Below are 16,477 nucleotides of genomic sequence, written 5' to 3' on the forward strand. Positions count from 1 at the left end.
TCTAGATCAGAGTGGTGTTGGAAAAGCACAGCAGATCAGGCAGCATCCAAGGAACAGGAAAATCAACGTTTCGGGCAAAAGCCCTTCATCAGGAAATGAAACGTCGATTTTCCTGTTCCTCGGGTGATACCTGACTTACTTTACTTTTCCAGCACCACTCTAATCTTGACTCTGATCTCCAGCATCTGCAGTACTCACTCTGCTCCTATATCTTATGGTCAGAAGTGATTGTACAATGTTCAGCATCATTCACGACTCCACAGACACTGAAGCAGTGCATCTGGAAATGCAGGGTTACAGGGACAGGGTAGGAGATTGTGTCCGGGTGGGCTACTCTTTTGAGGATTGGTGTGGATTCGATGGGCAGAATGGCCTGATTCCATACTGTTGGGATTCTATGATGTGATTCTGTTTCATCAATTCGAGATGGTGGCTCAGCAGCACATCTCTAGGGAGATTAAGGACAGGAAATAAATGCTGTGGCCCAGCCACCAATGCCCACATCCCATGACTAAATATAATTATGTTCTTTAAGCTTCCTTTTAGAGTATGAGTGTGGCTAGCAAGGCATTTATTCCCATGGCTGGATGTCATATGCGGGTTACAATGAACAATATGGCGACGATCTTCCTCAATGTAATGGCAGCCTTGAAAGAGTTATCTTTATTCAAACAGTGAGATATTTGGTCACTTTTAAGACTGAACATTTTGACTTTGATGGTCATCTCAGCCATGCCCAGCAACGGGTCTACAAAGAGGTCCGCTGAACCTGCCCACAGTCCCCTCCACACCAGGCACCCAAAGATCAGGACCAAGTGTAGGGTGGGGTGGGGTGGGGTGGGGTGGGGTGGGGGGGGAGGTTAAGGTGGAAACAAAACAACAACAAAAGATTGTTCAGATACCTGAACAGGGCCAACAACCAACATACACACGACTTACAGACTCCAGGAAAACAACAACTGGATAGAGAGCCTGAACTACAAGACTGCAATTCTTTTCTCTTTGCTCAGGGACGTTATTATGTACCTCTGGAGTAGGTGGGGGCTTGACCTCAGGTCTCCTAGCTCTGAGGCAGGAACACTACCACTGTACCACAAGAATCTTCACTGAGCTGTACGTAACCCTCAACTTTTAAGTGAGTATCACCTATGCCCAATCATCTCTGTAACCTTGTGGTACAGTGGTAGTGTCCCTACCTCAGAGCTAGGAGGTTTGGGTTTGATTCCCGCCTTCTCCTGTGGTGTGTAATAACATCTCTGAACACATTGATTAAAAATATCTCAGCGATATTGCTCGGACTCCCTACAGTTGTGTGGGAAAAGATTTGCTAACTCATGATAGGCCCACAAAAGCAAAATGGGCCAAACTGTACCAGAACACCCAGAATTCCCAAGCAGCTCACAAGCTCAATTATACAGCACGTAGGCAAGGCAATACACTTTAAGCTCCCATGGACATGACAGAGCATCACAGATATTTCAAAGCCCCAAGGGCAGTTTCACAACCCAGCAATACCCAAGCCACACAAAGAGCAGGACAGACAGACATTCACTAGCAAGGACATGCTCCAGGAACAGGACAATGGAAGCACCTCACCACTTCAGAAGAGACATTAACACCTACCTGTGAAGATGAATGGAACCATGTCAGGATGTTGCATTGTGTAAAGGAACAAGACATTCATCCGATAACCTGTTTTCCAATTAGCATCCTTGCAACTAAACTACTCCATTTCCAGAAACATTGTAGTTTCCCATTTCTTAATCAGTGTCATTGTGCAGCATTACTATAAAACTGGTCTCATCCTCAGCTCTGGGAGAAACCTGATCTACCTGTACAGACCGTCAGTTCTGTGTCAGCCTAGTCAGTTTCTCCTCCAGCAATATCGCTTGCAATAAACTGTTTGTCAATTTCACTTGGAGCTATGTTTTGTGATCTCTAGCCTATTGGGCAAATTTCTCCAACAAGTTGGAAAAACACCTTGGAAGGACCTGCCAATGTTGACTGAAAGTTGATCACAGTTCATTTATTTTACTTCCCGTATTCCCATCACTCACTTCCTCAACTTTCTTTCTCCCACCCCAGCCATGAATGACCAAGTGAGACGCACGTCAACTGAAAGCTGGTACAGATCAAGCAGCAGTTGGAGCAGGGGCAGTCTGTCCAGGGGGGGTTATTGACCTACATGCTCGTCCAGCAGGAGATGACCCTGGAGGAGATTTACGCAAACACGTCAGAGGTGTTACAAGGGGACATAAATTTAAGGTGAAGGGTGGAAGGTATAGGGGAGATGTCAGGGGTGGGTTCTTTACCCAGAGAGTGGTGGGGGCATGGAATGCGCTGCCCGTGGGAGTGGTAGAGTCAGATCATTGGCGACCTTTAAGCGGCAATTGGATAGGTACATGGATGGGTGCTTAATCTAAGATAGATGTTCGGTACAACATCGTGGGCCGAAGGGCCTGTTCTGTGCTGTATTGTTCTATGTTCTATGTTCTAGGTGCTGCTGACAGGCGTCGATACGGTAAATCTAATACCACAGCCACCATCACCTCTCTCTGTGGTCAGGGACCGTCCGAGAGAAACCAGAGGTGTGACTCCCCCTCCCTGTCTCTCCAAATTCCAGAGATGAGGGGGTTACTCGATGAGGTGAGATCGAGCCACCTGGGACTGTAATCACTAGAATTTATAAGAATGAGAGGGTATCTCACGGAAACATATAAAATTATGAAAAAGGGATAGACAAGATAGAGGCAGGCAAGTTGTTTATGCTGGGGCTGAGACTAGGATGAGGTGACATGGCCTCAAGATTAGGGGGAGCAGATACAGCACAAAGATGAGGAGGAACTGCTTTTCCCAAAAAGCAGTGAATCTGGAATTGCCAAGGAAGCAGTAGAAGCAGCTTCATTAAATATATTCAAGACATGGTTGGATGGGCTTTTGCATGTAAGAGAACTAAAGGTGATCGGGATAATTAGGAGGAGCTGGGATGATGGATAAATCAGCAATGATATTAATGAATGGCGGAGCAGCCTAGATGGGCCAAATGGCCTCCTCCTGCTCTATTACCAAGAAACTATGAAATCTGGAAATGTGAATAGGATTCACAAATCAAGGTCATTCCTTGACAAACTGCTTCTCAGCTCAAGCCCTGAGTACAGGACTCCATATTGATGATTGTACAAGAGTGAATCTTATTAGGGATAATTAATTGGTAAGCAAATATCCTTTTTATTCATTCATAAGATGTGGGTGTAGGGATTGTGGGTAACCAGGTGGAATTCAATATGAGTCCCTGGATCGGGGCTGTTAATCTGGTCCAATCAGGGAGTCCTGGCTGACAGATACACAGAGCAAACTTGATTATCCGAATGAGACAGGCAAGGAGAATTTTGTTCTGATAACTGATTGTTCGGATAACAGATCTGATCGTAAACAAAGAAAGCCAAATTGAACATAAAACATAAAAAAGCATGGTTGCACAGTTTTTATTTCATTCAATCAATAAAGTGTGTACAAACACTAGATATTCCTTAAAGATTCATGGTATTTTACAAATAAAATCACTTATTGTACAAATAAAATTTATTGAGGTGGAGGCCAAATCCTCAAATATTCCTTAAGCACTCTACATATTTTTGGAGGAGATTTGAGGATCTAACGCTGTACTCTGTAAGATACACTGCAGTGTGTCAGTAAACCCTGCAAATGGAATTCCATATAAACCTTAACTCCTACCATGTGGAAGGGAGATAAAGTGTGCAAGTTGATATAGATGAAGAAAAGTCTTACTCCAGGATGATGTTGCTCAATTGCTGCTCAGGGAAGTTAATGGTCCATCTAGTAAGGCAGTCATCCAGAATGTCATGCTGGGAAAGCACAGCAGCTCAGGTAGCATCCGAAGAGCAGGAATCAGGCCTCATTCCTGACGAAGGGCTTACGCCCAAAACGTCGATTCTCCTGCTCCTCGGATGCTGCCTGACCTGCTGTGCTTTTCCAGCACCACACTCTCGATTCTGATCTCCAGCATCAGCAGTCCTCACTTTCTCCCATCTGGTAAGGCAGCCAAACCTTGTGCAAATCAGTCTAACCATGGAAGAACAAAAGAACTGGGAGTAGGCCAATTTGGTCCCATATTCAACAAGGTCATGGTTGATCTGGACCAGGCATCACCACCTCCACTTGGACTCCTCCTCCTAGCCCTCAAAAATCTATCTACCTCCTCTTTAAATACATTTGGTGATGCAACAGGACGTCTAACTAGGGAAAGGTCACTACAGAATCCACATCTCCCTGCTATAGGAAGGATGTAGTGAAACTTGAAAGGGTTTAGAAAAGATTTCCAAGAATATTGCCAAGGTTGGAGGGTTTGAACTATAGGGAGAGACTGAATAGGATAGGGCTATTTTTCCTGCAGCGTCGGAGGCTCAGGGGTGACCTCATAGAGCATGGTAAAATTATAAGGGGCATGGATAGGGTGAACAGCCAAGGTCTTTTCCCCTTGTAAGTGGATTCCAAAACTGGAGGGCATAGGTTTAAGGTGAGGGGGAAAAAAATTTAAGGGACTTAAGTGGCAACTTTTTCACACAGAGGTAGGTGCATGTATACAATGAGCTGCCAGAGGAAGTGGTGGAGGCTGGTACAATTACAACATTTAAAAGGCATCTGGATGGATAAATGAACAGGAACGGTTTAGAGGGATATAGGCCAAGTGCTGGCAAATGGGACTGGATTATTTTAGGATATCTGGTCAGCCTGGAGGAGTTGGACCAAAGGGACTCCTCTACATTGGGGAGACTGGACGCCTCCTAGCAGAGCGCTTTAGGGAACATCCCTGGGTCACCCGCACCAACCAACCCCACCCCCCTGTGGCCCAATATTTCAACTCCCCCTCCCACTCTGCCAAGGACATGCAGGTCCTGAGCCTCCTTCACCGCCGCTCCCTCACTACCCGACGCCTGGAGGAAGAACACCTCATCTTCCGCCTCAGAACACTTCAACCCCAGGGCATCAATGTGGACTTTAACAGTTTCCTCATTTTCCCTTCCCCCACCTCACCCCAGTTCCAAACTTCCAGCTCAGCACTGTCACCCTGACTTGTCCTACCTGCCCATCTTCTTTTCCACCTATCCACTCCACCCTCCTCTCTGACCTATCACCTTCATCCCACCCCCATCCACCCATTGTACTCTTTGCTACCTTCCCCCACCCTCCTCCCTGACCTATCACCTCCATCCCCTTCCCCACTCACCTATTATACTCTATGCTACTTTCTCCCTACCCCCACCCTCCTCTCATTTATCTCTCCACCCTTCAGGCTCTCTGCCTTTATTCCTGATGAAGGGCTTTTGCCCGAAACGTCAATTTTACTGCTCCTCAGATGCTGCCTGAACTGCTGTGCTTTTCCAGCACCACTAATCCAGAATCTGGTTTCCAGCATCTGCAGCCCTTCTTTTTACCTTCTGTACTATACAACTCTATGACCCTAATTTCCAATGTGCTAGAGATGGTGAGATAGTTTGGGGGAGTGTGGGGGGGGGGGGGGGGGGGGCAGTAAATTTATCCAAGTGTCCAATAAAAGAGTCAGTCTCCAATAAATTCACATGAAAGAGAAACTGAATTCACTGTTCTGATCTATGACTTTCCCTCAGAACCACTGAGTGCTTTTAGCACTTTTCTTTTGTTTTTAATTTCAGCTTTCCGACAATTGCAGATTTCTTTGCCCACTAATTTTCCAATGGCTTTTCAGGATGGTCAGGGAGGGGGTCGGAGGGGGTTGGAGGGGCCTGCTGCCTTGAAGCTAACTGGTCTTGTTGTGGTTCAAATCCAGACTTCCTTCACATTATCTTGGCGCACATACCTACTGGCCAGGTATCCTGCTATTCAGAGGCTTGTGTATGAAGGGATTGTTCACAAGCTTGGATCCGATGTGACCCCCACGGCTCAGGATAAGACCATAAAATGTAGGAGTGGAAGTAAGGTCATTCGGCCCATCGAGTCCACTCCGCCATTCAATCATGGCTGATGGGCATTTCAGCTTCACTTACCCACATTCTCCCCGTAGCCCTTAATTCCTCGAGACATCAAGAATCTATCAATCTCTGCCTTGAAGACATTTAGCGTCCCGGCCTCCACTGCACTCTGCGTCAATGAATTCCACAGGCCCACCACTCTCTGGCTGAAGAAATGTCACCGCATTTCTGTTCTGAATTGACCCCCTCTAATTTTAAAGCTGTGCCCACGGGTCCTAGTCTCCTCGCCTAACGGAAAAATTTTCCTAGCGTCCACCCTTTCGGATCTGTCCAAATTACCTCTGGTCTGAGGACCCCTCAAGGAAACATTGAGGTGAAGTGTTTATCTTGATTTCCTTTTCCCAGTTGGTTTTTGCATGGCTTGTCTTGCTTGTGGCAGAGTGTGAGTGGGTTGCAATGCCACGTCCCCTCGTTATGAAGAGAGGTTGGACAGCCTGGGGTTTGTTTTCCCTGGTGCAGAGGAGATTGAGAGGGGACATGATGGAGAGGGACATAGATGGGGCAGACGGGAAGGAACTTCTTCCCTTGGTGGAGGGATCAGTGACCAGGAGGGCAGGGCGTAGATTGAAGATAAGGGGCAGAAGGCATAGAGGGGATGTAAACAAAATAGTTTTCACCCAGAGGGTGTTAGGAAGCTGGAACTTGCTAACTGTAAGGGTGGTTAGGAGTAGAAATCCTCTTAACATTTAGGAAGTATTGAGATGTGCACTTGCAATGGCAAGGCTGCAGGCCAAGTGATGGTAAATGGGATTAGAATAGTTAAGTGCTTGATTTTGACTGGCACAGACCTGATGGGCTGAAGGGCCTTTATCTGTGCTGCAGTCCTCTTCCATTCCATGACTATGATGCAGTAATGAAAGAGATGCTGCTGAGGGAGATTAAACTGAGACACAACAGGATTAGGCAGGGGTTTGCAAAGGTCCCATTGGCTATCTTTGCAGAAGGGCAGGAAAGTTTCCCTGTAAGTGTGTCAAGCATTTGCCCAAATTACACCACAAATAGCAGATAAAGTGGTTATTCTGCCTACTGTTAGACACGGCCAGCAGGGAGACTATGCTTGACAAAAAATACTTCATTCTAAGTGAAGGTACTTTGTGCAACATTATGCGAAAGATGCAGGCAAATACTTAATCACCTGGAAAGACACATGATAAACTGGGCATGTTCACAACATAGTCATTCATTTAACCCTTTCCAAACTGACTTTCTCATCTGTTCCCGATATCCTTCATAAATCTGTTCCGATATGTTATGGCACACCTTTAGAGCAAGTGGGATTTGAACCATGCCTCTAGGCTGTGAGGGAGGAACACTACCACTGGGTCACAAGAGCCCCCTTGCCTGTTCCCCTGGCAGTGGGAGGCAGTTGCAGGGGGTTGATTAGCTCAGTTGGCAGGACAGCTGGTCAGCCCACGGAGTGACGTGAGCAACATGAGTTCAATTCCCACTGCCACCTAAGGTTACATGAAGCTCGCCCTTCACCTTGGAAGTGGTGACCTTTTGGGTTAAGCCACCAGTCTTTCTCAAATGACAGAGCAGCTCTATAGTCCAGAAAGACTTTGGCAAGGTCACATTTTCCTTAGTATTAGGAAATGTTTCAAAAGTTAGCCCTGGAGGAGGGAGGAATATCCAAAAGGGATCTGCCCATTGCTTTGCTTACCTCGGTGCTGTAATGTGACCCACTGTCAGCATCATAAAGTCATACAGCATAGAAACAGACCCTTCGGTCCAACTCATCCATGTTGACCATAATCCCAAGCTAAACTATTCCCATCTGCCTGCATTTAGCCCATAATCCTCCAAACATTTCCTATTCACATGCCTTTCCAAATGTCTTTTAAACATTGTAACTGTTCCCACATGCACCACATCCTCTGGAAGTTCATTCTACCTGCAAACCACCCTCTATGTGAAAATGTTGTCCCTCAGGTCCCTTTAAAATCTTTCTCCTCTTACCTTAAACCTATACCCCCTAGTTTTAAACTCCCCGACCTGAGGGAAAAGACCTTTGCTACTCACTTTATCTATGCCCCTCATGAATCTATAAACCTCCATAAGGTCACCCCTCAACTTCCTATGAAAAATGTCCCAGCCTATCCAGCCTGTCCTTACACCTCAATCCCTCCAGTCCTGGCAACATCCTAGAAAATATTTTCTGCATCCTCTCCAATTTAATACTATATTTTGTACAGCAGGGTGACCAGATATGAGGTAAATTCCCACATTATTTAGTTGTACTTGGAATCTCTCAAGTGACCCATGAACCATTTGCTCTTTTGGGAAAGCTGACAAGTGATCCAATCAGCTCTATGAATCCCCTTGCAGGATGAGCTCACTGGATGGGGCTGGCTGTTGAAACATGAGGTGTATAGGACAGTACCAATGGGAACCAGCCAAGTGTGTCATAGCCTGTCCCGGGGAACTGGTCGATGTTGAATAATGTGGGTGTGGGGGTGGGGGTGGGGGTGGGGGTGGGGAATGGAAGGAGGCTCTCACTGTCAACTGAAAAAACTCCTGTGTGCTTCCCATCCTCAGACTGTCCCCTGTCCTTCCCGGAAATGGTTGGATCACCCAGGAGGACATGATTGTCGGTGGATACTTTATTCCAAGTGGGGTGAGCCAACCATTTACTCTTTAAATTACTGCTTGTACTGTGGAAATTAATAACTTCCTAAGGTTAATCTCTGTTAAAAGTAATGTGCATAAAAGGCTCCGCTTTTATTAAATCATAGTGAGAGAATCTTATTTTGAGGTGGCGCAGTGGCTCAGTGGTTGGCACTGCTACCTCCCAGCGCTAGGAACCTTGGGTTCGATTCCAGCCTCGGGTGGAGGTTGGTACAATTACAACATGTAAGAGGCATTTGGATGGGTATATGAATAGGAAGGGTTTGGAGGGATATGGGCCAGGTGCTGGCAGGTGAGACTAGATTGGGTTGGGATATCTGGTTGGCATGGACGGGTTGGGCTGAAGGGTCTGTTTCCGTGCTGTGCATCTCTATGACTCTATGACTCTAATTAAGAGCAGTGATAGACCATTCAGCCCCTCCAAGCGTGGTCCACTGTTCAATAAGTTCATGGTGGATCTGTTTGTGCTTTGAATTACAGATTCCCAACCCAGCCCAAATCACGATCACTTTTGGTCATCTTCCCTGAGGAAAATGTATCCACCTCCGCTTTAGAAAAATTCAGTGAACCCCAAGGCCCTATCTCCTTATAAGGCAGAGAGTTCCTAAGTCACACGGCCCTCTGAGAGGGAAGAAATCCCCTCGATTCTGTCCTGAAAGGGTGCCCCCCTCATTGTAAAACCATACTGTCCAGTTCTGGACTCACCCGCAAGGGAAGCCACCCTTCCCAGGGCCGCCTCATCAAGGCCTTTTTAGATCTTCATCTCTCAATGAGTCACACCTCTTCTAAGCTCCAGTAGAAACAAGGAGAAAGAGAGGACTGCAGGTGCTGGAGATCAGAATTGAAGGGCGTGGTGCTGGAAAAGCACAGCCAGTCAGGCAGCATTTGAGGAGCAGGAGAATCGACATTTTGGGCATAGGCCCAATTCCTGATGAAGGGCTCATGCCTGAAACATCGATTCTCCAGTTCCACAGCTGTTGTCTGACTTGCTGTGCTTTTCCAGCACCACGCTCTTCCACTCTAGTACAAACAAACCCACTCTTTCCTCTCAAGACAATCCTCCCATTGTGGGTCTCAATGCAGTAAGCCTCCCCTGAAACACCTCCAATGCATTTCCATTCTTCCTGAAACATTAGACCAACCCTGCACGTAGAATTCAAAATGACGCCCTGTATACTTTTATGTTTCATTCCTCTTCCAATAAATCTATCACATTCCAATAGCCTTCTTAATCATTTGCTGTATCTGCATGCTTACTGTTTCTAATTTATGCACCAGGACATTAGGATTTTCTGTGGCCTTTTGTGTGGACCTTACATGTATTTGTTCAAAATGTTTGGTCATGAAAAGGTTAGATTTTTTTTTACATGCCTGTCATGATTTAACTAAAGAAGTTCATGAAGAAGTGAGTCTGGACGAGTTAGGGGAGGGTCTGATGAATTGGATAATTGGCCTGTCAGTGGAGTGTATCTCTTCAAACCAACACAAGTTGTTTCTGAAGCCAATCCCGACCCGAGTCAGAGTCACGGATAAATTGTTTCGGCCCAAAACATTGACCTTCCCGCTCTGCTATTACAGCTTCACATCTATTGACTCCGAGTCAGAATCAGGCAGACATGTCTGATGAAAGGAGAAAGCCATCCTTAGTCAAGAAAGGATTTCATAGAATCCCTCCAGTGTGGCAGCAGACTATTCAGCCCATCATGTCCATGCTGATTCTCCAAATACCATCCCACCTGGACCCATCTCTATTACTCTGTCCCTACAACCCTGCATCTTCCATGGCTGACCCACCTAGTTTACACACACCTGGATGGTATGGGCAATTTAGTATATGGGGAGTCTAGTGGTATTATTGCTGGGCAGTTAATCCAGAGACATGGGTAATGTCCTGGGGACACAGGTTCAAATCCCACCACGGCAGATGGTGGAATTTGAATTCATCAAAAAAATCTGGAATAAAGAGTCTAATGATGACCATGAATCCATTGTCAATTGCTGGAAAAACGCATCTGGTTCACTAATCTGGTTTGGCCTACATATGACTCCAGCCTCACAGCCATGTGGTTGACTCTTAACTGCCCTCTGGGCAATTAGGGATGGACAATAAATGGACAAAAAAACCAGTGACATCCTCATCCCATGAATGAATTAAAAACAAAAAAAAATTAGCATGGCCAATCCACCTAACCTGCACATCATTGGACTGTTGGAGGAAATTCACATGGACAATCACCTGAGGCTGGAATTGAACCTGGGTCTCTAGCGCTGTGAGGTAGTGGCGCTAACCACTGGGCCACTATGCTGCCCCATGCCTCAATTCTGAGGCCATTGACAGGAACAGGTCAGACTCCTTCCTCAAATTCTGAAACTCTGATGTAAGGAGGAAGGTAACCTCTGAAGCATTACAAGCCAGTGGTCACATCAGATTTGTAAAGAAAAGGAAAACAAAAGATGTCTACGATTTGTTGAGCAGTTTGAATATTTTCATTATTCAGGAAAGAGTGGAGTTGCACCCTACTGTAACTATTTTAAAAATATATGTAGATGAAGTTTGTCGCTGAATCTCCTTATGGTATATGTTTTATAATCCATCCTGCAAGGATTGTCACTGAACCCGTGCCCTGCAGGGAAGCCAGCCTAATAATTGCTTCCGTGTTATCTCATTTTGCTTCTCTGCTTTCCTGTTCAGACTCTGCTTGCCCTCTGCCACTACGTGACATCTCACAGCAACGAGGCTTTTGAAAAGCCCAGAGAGTTTCAGCCTCACCGCTGGCTGCGGAAGACTGACACGGATCGCGTGGATAACTTCGGAACAATCCCGCTCGGTGACGGGGTGCGGAGCTGTGTGGGGCGGAGGATCGCGGAGTTGGAGATACACCTAGTGCTTTATACAGGCAGGTCTTGCTGTTACTCAGGTGGGCACAAAAGGGGTTCTGATTTTGGGGGGGCCCTTAGCTCCCAAAGCCAGGAGCGAATGTGCTGTTTTCACGCGAGGATGTGGTTTCTACATTGATAGGTAATGAGTTTTCAGAAATTGGCAGCGGATTCTGAATTTCAGTGTTGAGACACATAAAACAAACATTCATAAGCAATAACAATTCTAGGCCATGACTAAACTGAAAACTAGGTACATAATAATGAAGGAGAAAGTGAGGACTGCAGACGCTGGAGATCAGAGTTGAAAATGTGTTGCTGGAAAAGCACAGCAGGTCAGGCAGCATCCAAGGAGCAGGAGAATCGACGTTTCAGGCATGAGCCCTTCTTCAGGAATGAGGAAAGTGTGCCCAGCAGGCTAAGGTAAAAGGTAGGGAGGAGGGACTTGGGGGAGGGCGTTGGAAATGCAATAGGTGGAAGGAGGTTAAGGTGAGGGTGATGGGCAGGAATGGGGGTGGGGCGCGGAGAGGTCAGGAAGAATCCTTGTAGAGGGAGGAAGAGAGCTTCTTCAAGGAAGGCATCCTTGCAAGAGGATTCGCAGTCGGTTAAACTTCGAGGAGTATCCTTGTAGAGGGAGGAAAAGAGCTTCTTCAAGGAAGGCATTATCCTTGTAGAGAGGGGAAGACCATCGCCAGACCATAGCAACACAACAGCTAGAGGAAGAGCTCCTCATCTTCCGCATAGGAACCCTCCAACCACAAGGGATGAACTCAGATTTCTCCAGTTTCCTCATTTCCCCTCCCCCCACCTTGTCTCAGTCTCAACCCTCGAACTCAGCACCACCTTCCTAATCTGCAATCTTCTTCCTGACCTCTCCACCCCCACCCCCACTCCAGCCTATCACCCTCACCTTAACCTCCTTCCACCTATCGCATTCCCAACGCCCCTCCCCCAAGTCCCTCCTCCCTACCTTTTATCTTAGCCTGCTTGGCACACTTTCCTCATTCCTGAAGAAGGGCTCATGCCCGAAACATCGATTCTCCTGCTCCTTGGATGCTGCCTGACCTGCTGCGCTTTTCCAGCAACACATTTTCAACACAATAATGAAAGATTCAGAATTAGAAACATTTCAACATAAAGTAGTTACAGGATTTTACAAAATGCTGATCTCCTTAACTTACTGAAGAAAAATTAAAGGTTCACAGCACTTTGTGTTTTATATTAATGTCCATACATTACATGTTATTAGGTTGAGTTAATTAAATTCTCAATCATTTATACACTATTTCAGATTTACACATTGAGGGAATAGGTCATCTCATAGATGATTCATATATGCCCCCAACCCAACATGGCCTGTCTCTTCAGGCTTTTCCAGTCCCGAGTGACCAGTTTAAATTGTGAAAACTGGATGGCATGGGTAAGTTGGGCCGAAGGGCCTGTTTCCATGCTGTAGACCTCTATGACACTACAACTCCAATTACCTTGCAAGGTCTGTGCGCTCCTCCAGTTCTTGCCTCCATTCTCCAATTCCATTGCCTCTCCATTGGAGCCTGTGCTTTCCACCTTGACCCCTGGCCCGTCCCTCCCCTGAACTGACTAGATTTGGAGAACGCATTTGAAAACAAAAGGGGTCTCCCATTTAAGATGGAGATGAGGAGAACTGACCCCCCCCCCCAAACCAATCTTTCTCTCCCTCGACTGCCCTGTCTCTCCTCTGAACTGACCTGTCCCTTTTCCTTTTAAGTCACTCAGAACGTACCTCTTTGACTACGTTTTGGCCACCAATCCTAGTGTTTCCCACCAACGCCCCCCCCCCCCCCACCCGCCCCCCATTCATAACTTTACACCCCCGTGTCATTCTTTGATGCGTTACTTCCTGAAGGTGCTGCGCAAATGCTGTGGGTTGGAAGGGTTGCCATTTAATTTGTTTCCCCTTTGTAGTGACCATGTTAACCTCCACTCTCTCCAACTCCTGCCAGCATTTGAGGTCCACTTGGCTCCCAACACCGGAACAGTTTGTACCAAAATCCAAGGCCTATTGGGTCCAGGGAAGCCTATCAACCTCAAGTTTGTGGACAGGAAGTAATGTGACTACCACGGGGCTAGGGGCTAGGGGATAGGGGCAAGGGGCTAGGGGCTATGGGCAAGGGAGGCATAAAGTGGATGCCTCAGGAACTAACTGCAAGTGTTTCTGCCAACGGATTTCACTTAATCTGCAGCAACAGCTTTCAAGACATCTAGATAAACAGCGACAGGCGATGAAGAAACGTGATGAAGTCTTTGGCTCAACTCAAATCTAACTGCGTGCACAGAGCAGATTGTTCAACCCCGCATTGATGCCAAAGGTCGCCCTCTGTTGGAAATGCCTGGATGGGGAAGTTAAAAATCACACAACACCAGGTTATAGTCCAACAGGTTTAACTGAAATAGCTTTCGGAGCGTCACTCCTTCATCAAGTGGTAGGATGAAGGAGCATCGCTCCGAAAGCTAGTGTGCTTCCAATTAAATCTGTTGGACTATAACCTGGTGTTGTGTGATTTTTAACTTTGTACACCCCAGTCCAACACCGGCATATCCAAATCATGACTGAATGGGGAATGTTTCATTGGTAACCACTTGGGAAAGTTTTAAGATGACAGATTGTCACATCACACCACCCATCCTCACCATTCCCCCTGCCATTTTTCTGCACCACCACTCCTCCCACCCCAAACAACTCCCCCCACCACCCCCGACAATTTCTCAATACCTCCACCATCTGCCCTGCCCTACTTTTCTCTCAAAGTCACAAAGGTCATGCCTGGCTAACTCAGCAAACTAGGATTGCCGGGCGCAAGCAGTGGTCCCTTGAAGATGGATAACAGCACAGCGATGTTAAAGGGGCCATGTCTTGCAGGGATCGGATCGCACTCAGCAAAAGAGCATTGGAATGGAGGGGGTGGGGGAGATTTGCTGCTAGAACCTGCTTTTAAGTTTACAGTCGCCCCCCACATGTGAACTTACAAAGTGCAGCAATCGCAAACAGTGCATCTAAGTATTGAAGAATGTTCACGCCACTGTCTTCTAAATCAGGAGGGTGAAGCACACACACTCTTCAGATTCAGTACTGTTGAAAGCCAATTTAATTCGGGATATTTCAATCCACTAGAGGTCGTTCTGGTACAACATGACAGTTGTGTTTGTCTGCAACCTCGCGCTATAGAAAGTCGCACTATGGAAAACTACAGTAGAAATAACGCTGTATAAGATCATGCTGTGAAAAACCCGCTACACCCATTAGCAGAAACGTGGTGTTATGCAAACAATGTCCACAATTTATCAATCGCATTATAGTCAATTCGTGCTGACGCAACGAGCGTTATAGAAGAACTACCCTGTATTTCAAACTCACATTAAGTTGGAGGGAACTTTTTGAAATTTGGAGTTCAAAAATTCATATAAATTGGGTTGGGTGTGGTAACATTTTCAAATCCAAGGATATGACTTAAAAGTTATGTTTTTTGAAAACATAAACTCATGTACATTGATATTTTGGTTGTAAATATCATGTGTGATTTTTTAAAAATATTTCTAACAGGTTATTTGATTACTCATTAGAGCAGACCCTAGTGATCTCCACTCACATGTTCTCTCTAATTAATATACTTCCAATGTTCATTCCAAACTAAGGCTGATTAACATATCTATAAGGAAAAAAGCAGGTTCCATGTCTGTAGATTTGCAAATTATGTAGTTTCCCTCTTCGGAGAGTGGAACTCTGCATTGATTCCCTGGTTGACTTACACACAGATGTACGAATTAGGAGCAGGATGGTCCATTAGCTTGCACTGCCATTCAAGAAGGTCAAAACTGGCTAGATTTTAGTCTCAAATCTTCAATCGCATTTCATTCTCCAGTGACTCCTTTGTTAGTCAAAAATCTGTCCACATTTGCCTTAAAATTGTTCAGTGACTTTGTCTCCACCGATGTCTGAAACAGACAGTTCTTCTAATGGCACTCAGCCTAAGAATTCCTCATCTTCAGTTTAAATATCTGATCCCTTATTCTTAAATGATGCCCTGGCCATAGACTCTCCCACAAGGGACAATGACCTCTCCGTATCTACACTGTCAAGTCCCCTCAGGATTTAATATGTCTCAGTAAGATGACTTCTCAATAGATACAGGCCCACACCATAGAAATGATACAGCACAGAAGGGGTTACTTGGCTCATCTCATCCATGCTGACCCAAAGACTCCCTTTCTAATCCCATCTTCCTCCACATGGCCAGTAGCCCTGTAGCTTACAGCACTTAAGGGGCAGATCCAGTTACATGCAGTCCAACATTTCCTCAAATCTCCCCCGCTATTCCATGTATCAAACAAGTGAACCTTCTTTCAATTGCTTCTAATTCCTTTATGCCCTTACATAATGAGAAACCAAAACAGTCTGCAGTACTCAGTCAACCACGCTGTCTAGAACTGCAGCAAAACATCCATATTATAACACACCATTCACAGAGGGCAAAGTCTCAGAATAAAGGGGCACCAATTTAAGACTGAGATGAGGAGGAAATTCCTCTCTGAGAGTTGAGAGTCTTTGGAACTCCTTGCCACAGAGAGCTGTGGGGGAACGGAGTCCTTGTGTATATTTAAGATGGAGATAAATGGATTCTTGATCGGTCACGGAATCAAGGGTTCTAGGGAAATGAGGAATGTTGGATCAGTCGTGATCCTGTTGAATAACGTAGCAGGCTTGAGGGGCTGAATGGCCTACTCCTGTTCCTATTTCTCATGGTCTTATTCCCCTTGCAGTAAACATCATTCAATTTGCCTTCCTAAACACTTGCTGCATCTGCATTCTAATGTTTTGCAATTTGTATATCAGGACACTCAGATTCCCCAGTGTCTGAAGAGCTCTTCAATCTCTCACCGTTTAAATAAAAACACTGATTTTCTGTTCT

General features: G+C 45.9%; 1 protein-coding gene across 1 annotated transcript; it reads left to right on the forward strand.

The window, feature by feature from the left end:
• Positions 1-615: 615 nt before the first annotated feature.
• On the forward strand, positions 616-13,620 carry LOC132817319 (cytochrome P450 27C1-like). The gene is given in 8 exon segments (XM_060827730.1): positions 616-674; positions 2,101-2,239; positions 2,498-2,521; positions 5,828-5,940; positions 6,289-6,342; positions 8,565-8,643; positions 11,347-11,543; positions 13,497-13,620. Coding segments are annotated over 8 exon segments (789 nt in total).
• Positions 13,621-16,477: the final 2,857 nt, after the last annotated feature.

Source organism: Hemiscyllium ocellatum, chromosome 7 (assembly GCF_020745735.1).
Source record: "Hemiscyllium ocellatum isolate sHemOce1 chromosome 7, sHemOce1.pat.X.cur, whole genome shotgun sequence".
Lineage (NCBI taxonomy): Eukaryota > Metazoa > Chordata > Chondrichthyes > Orectolobiformes > Hemiscylliidae > Hemiscyllium > Hemiscyllium ocellatum.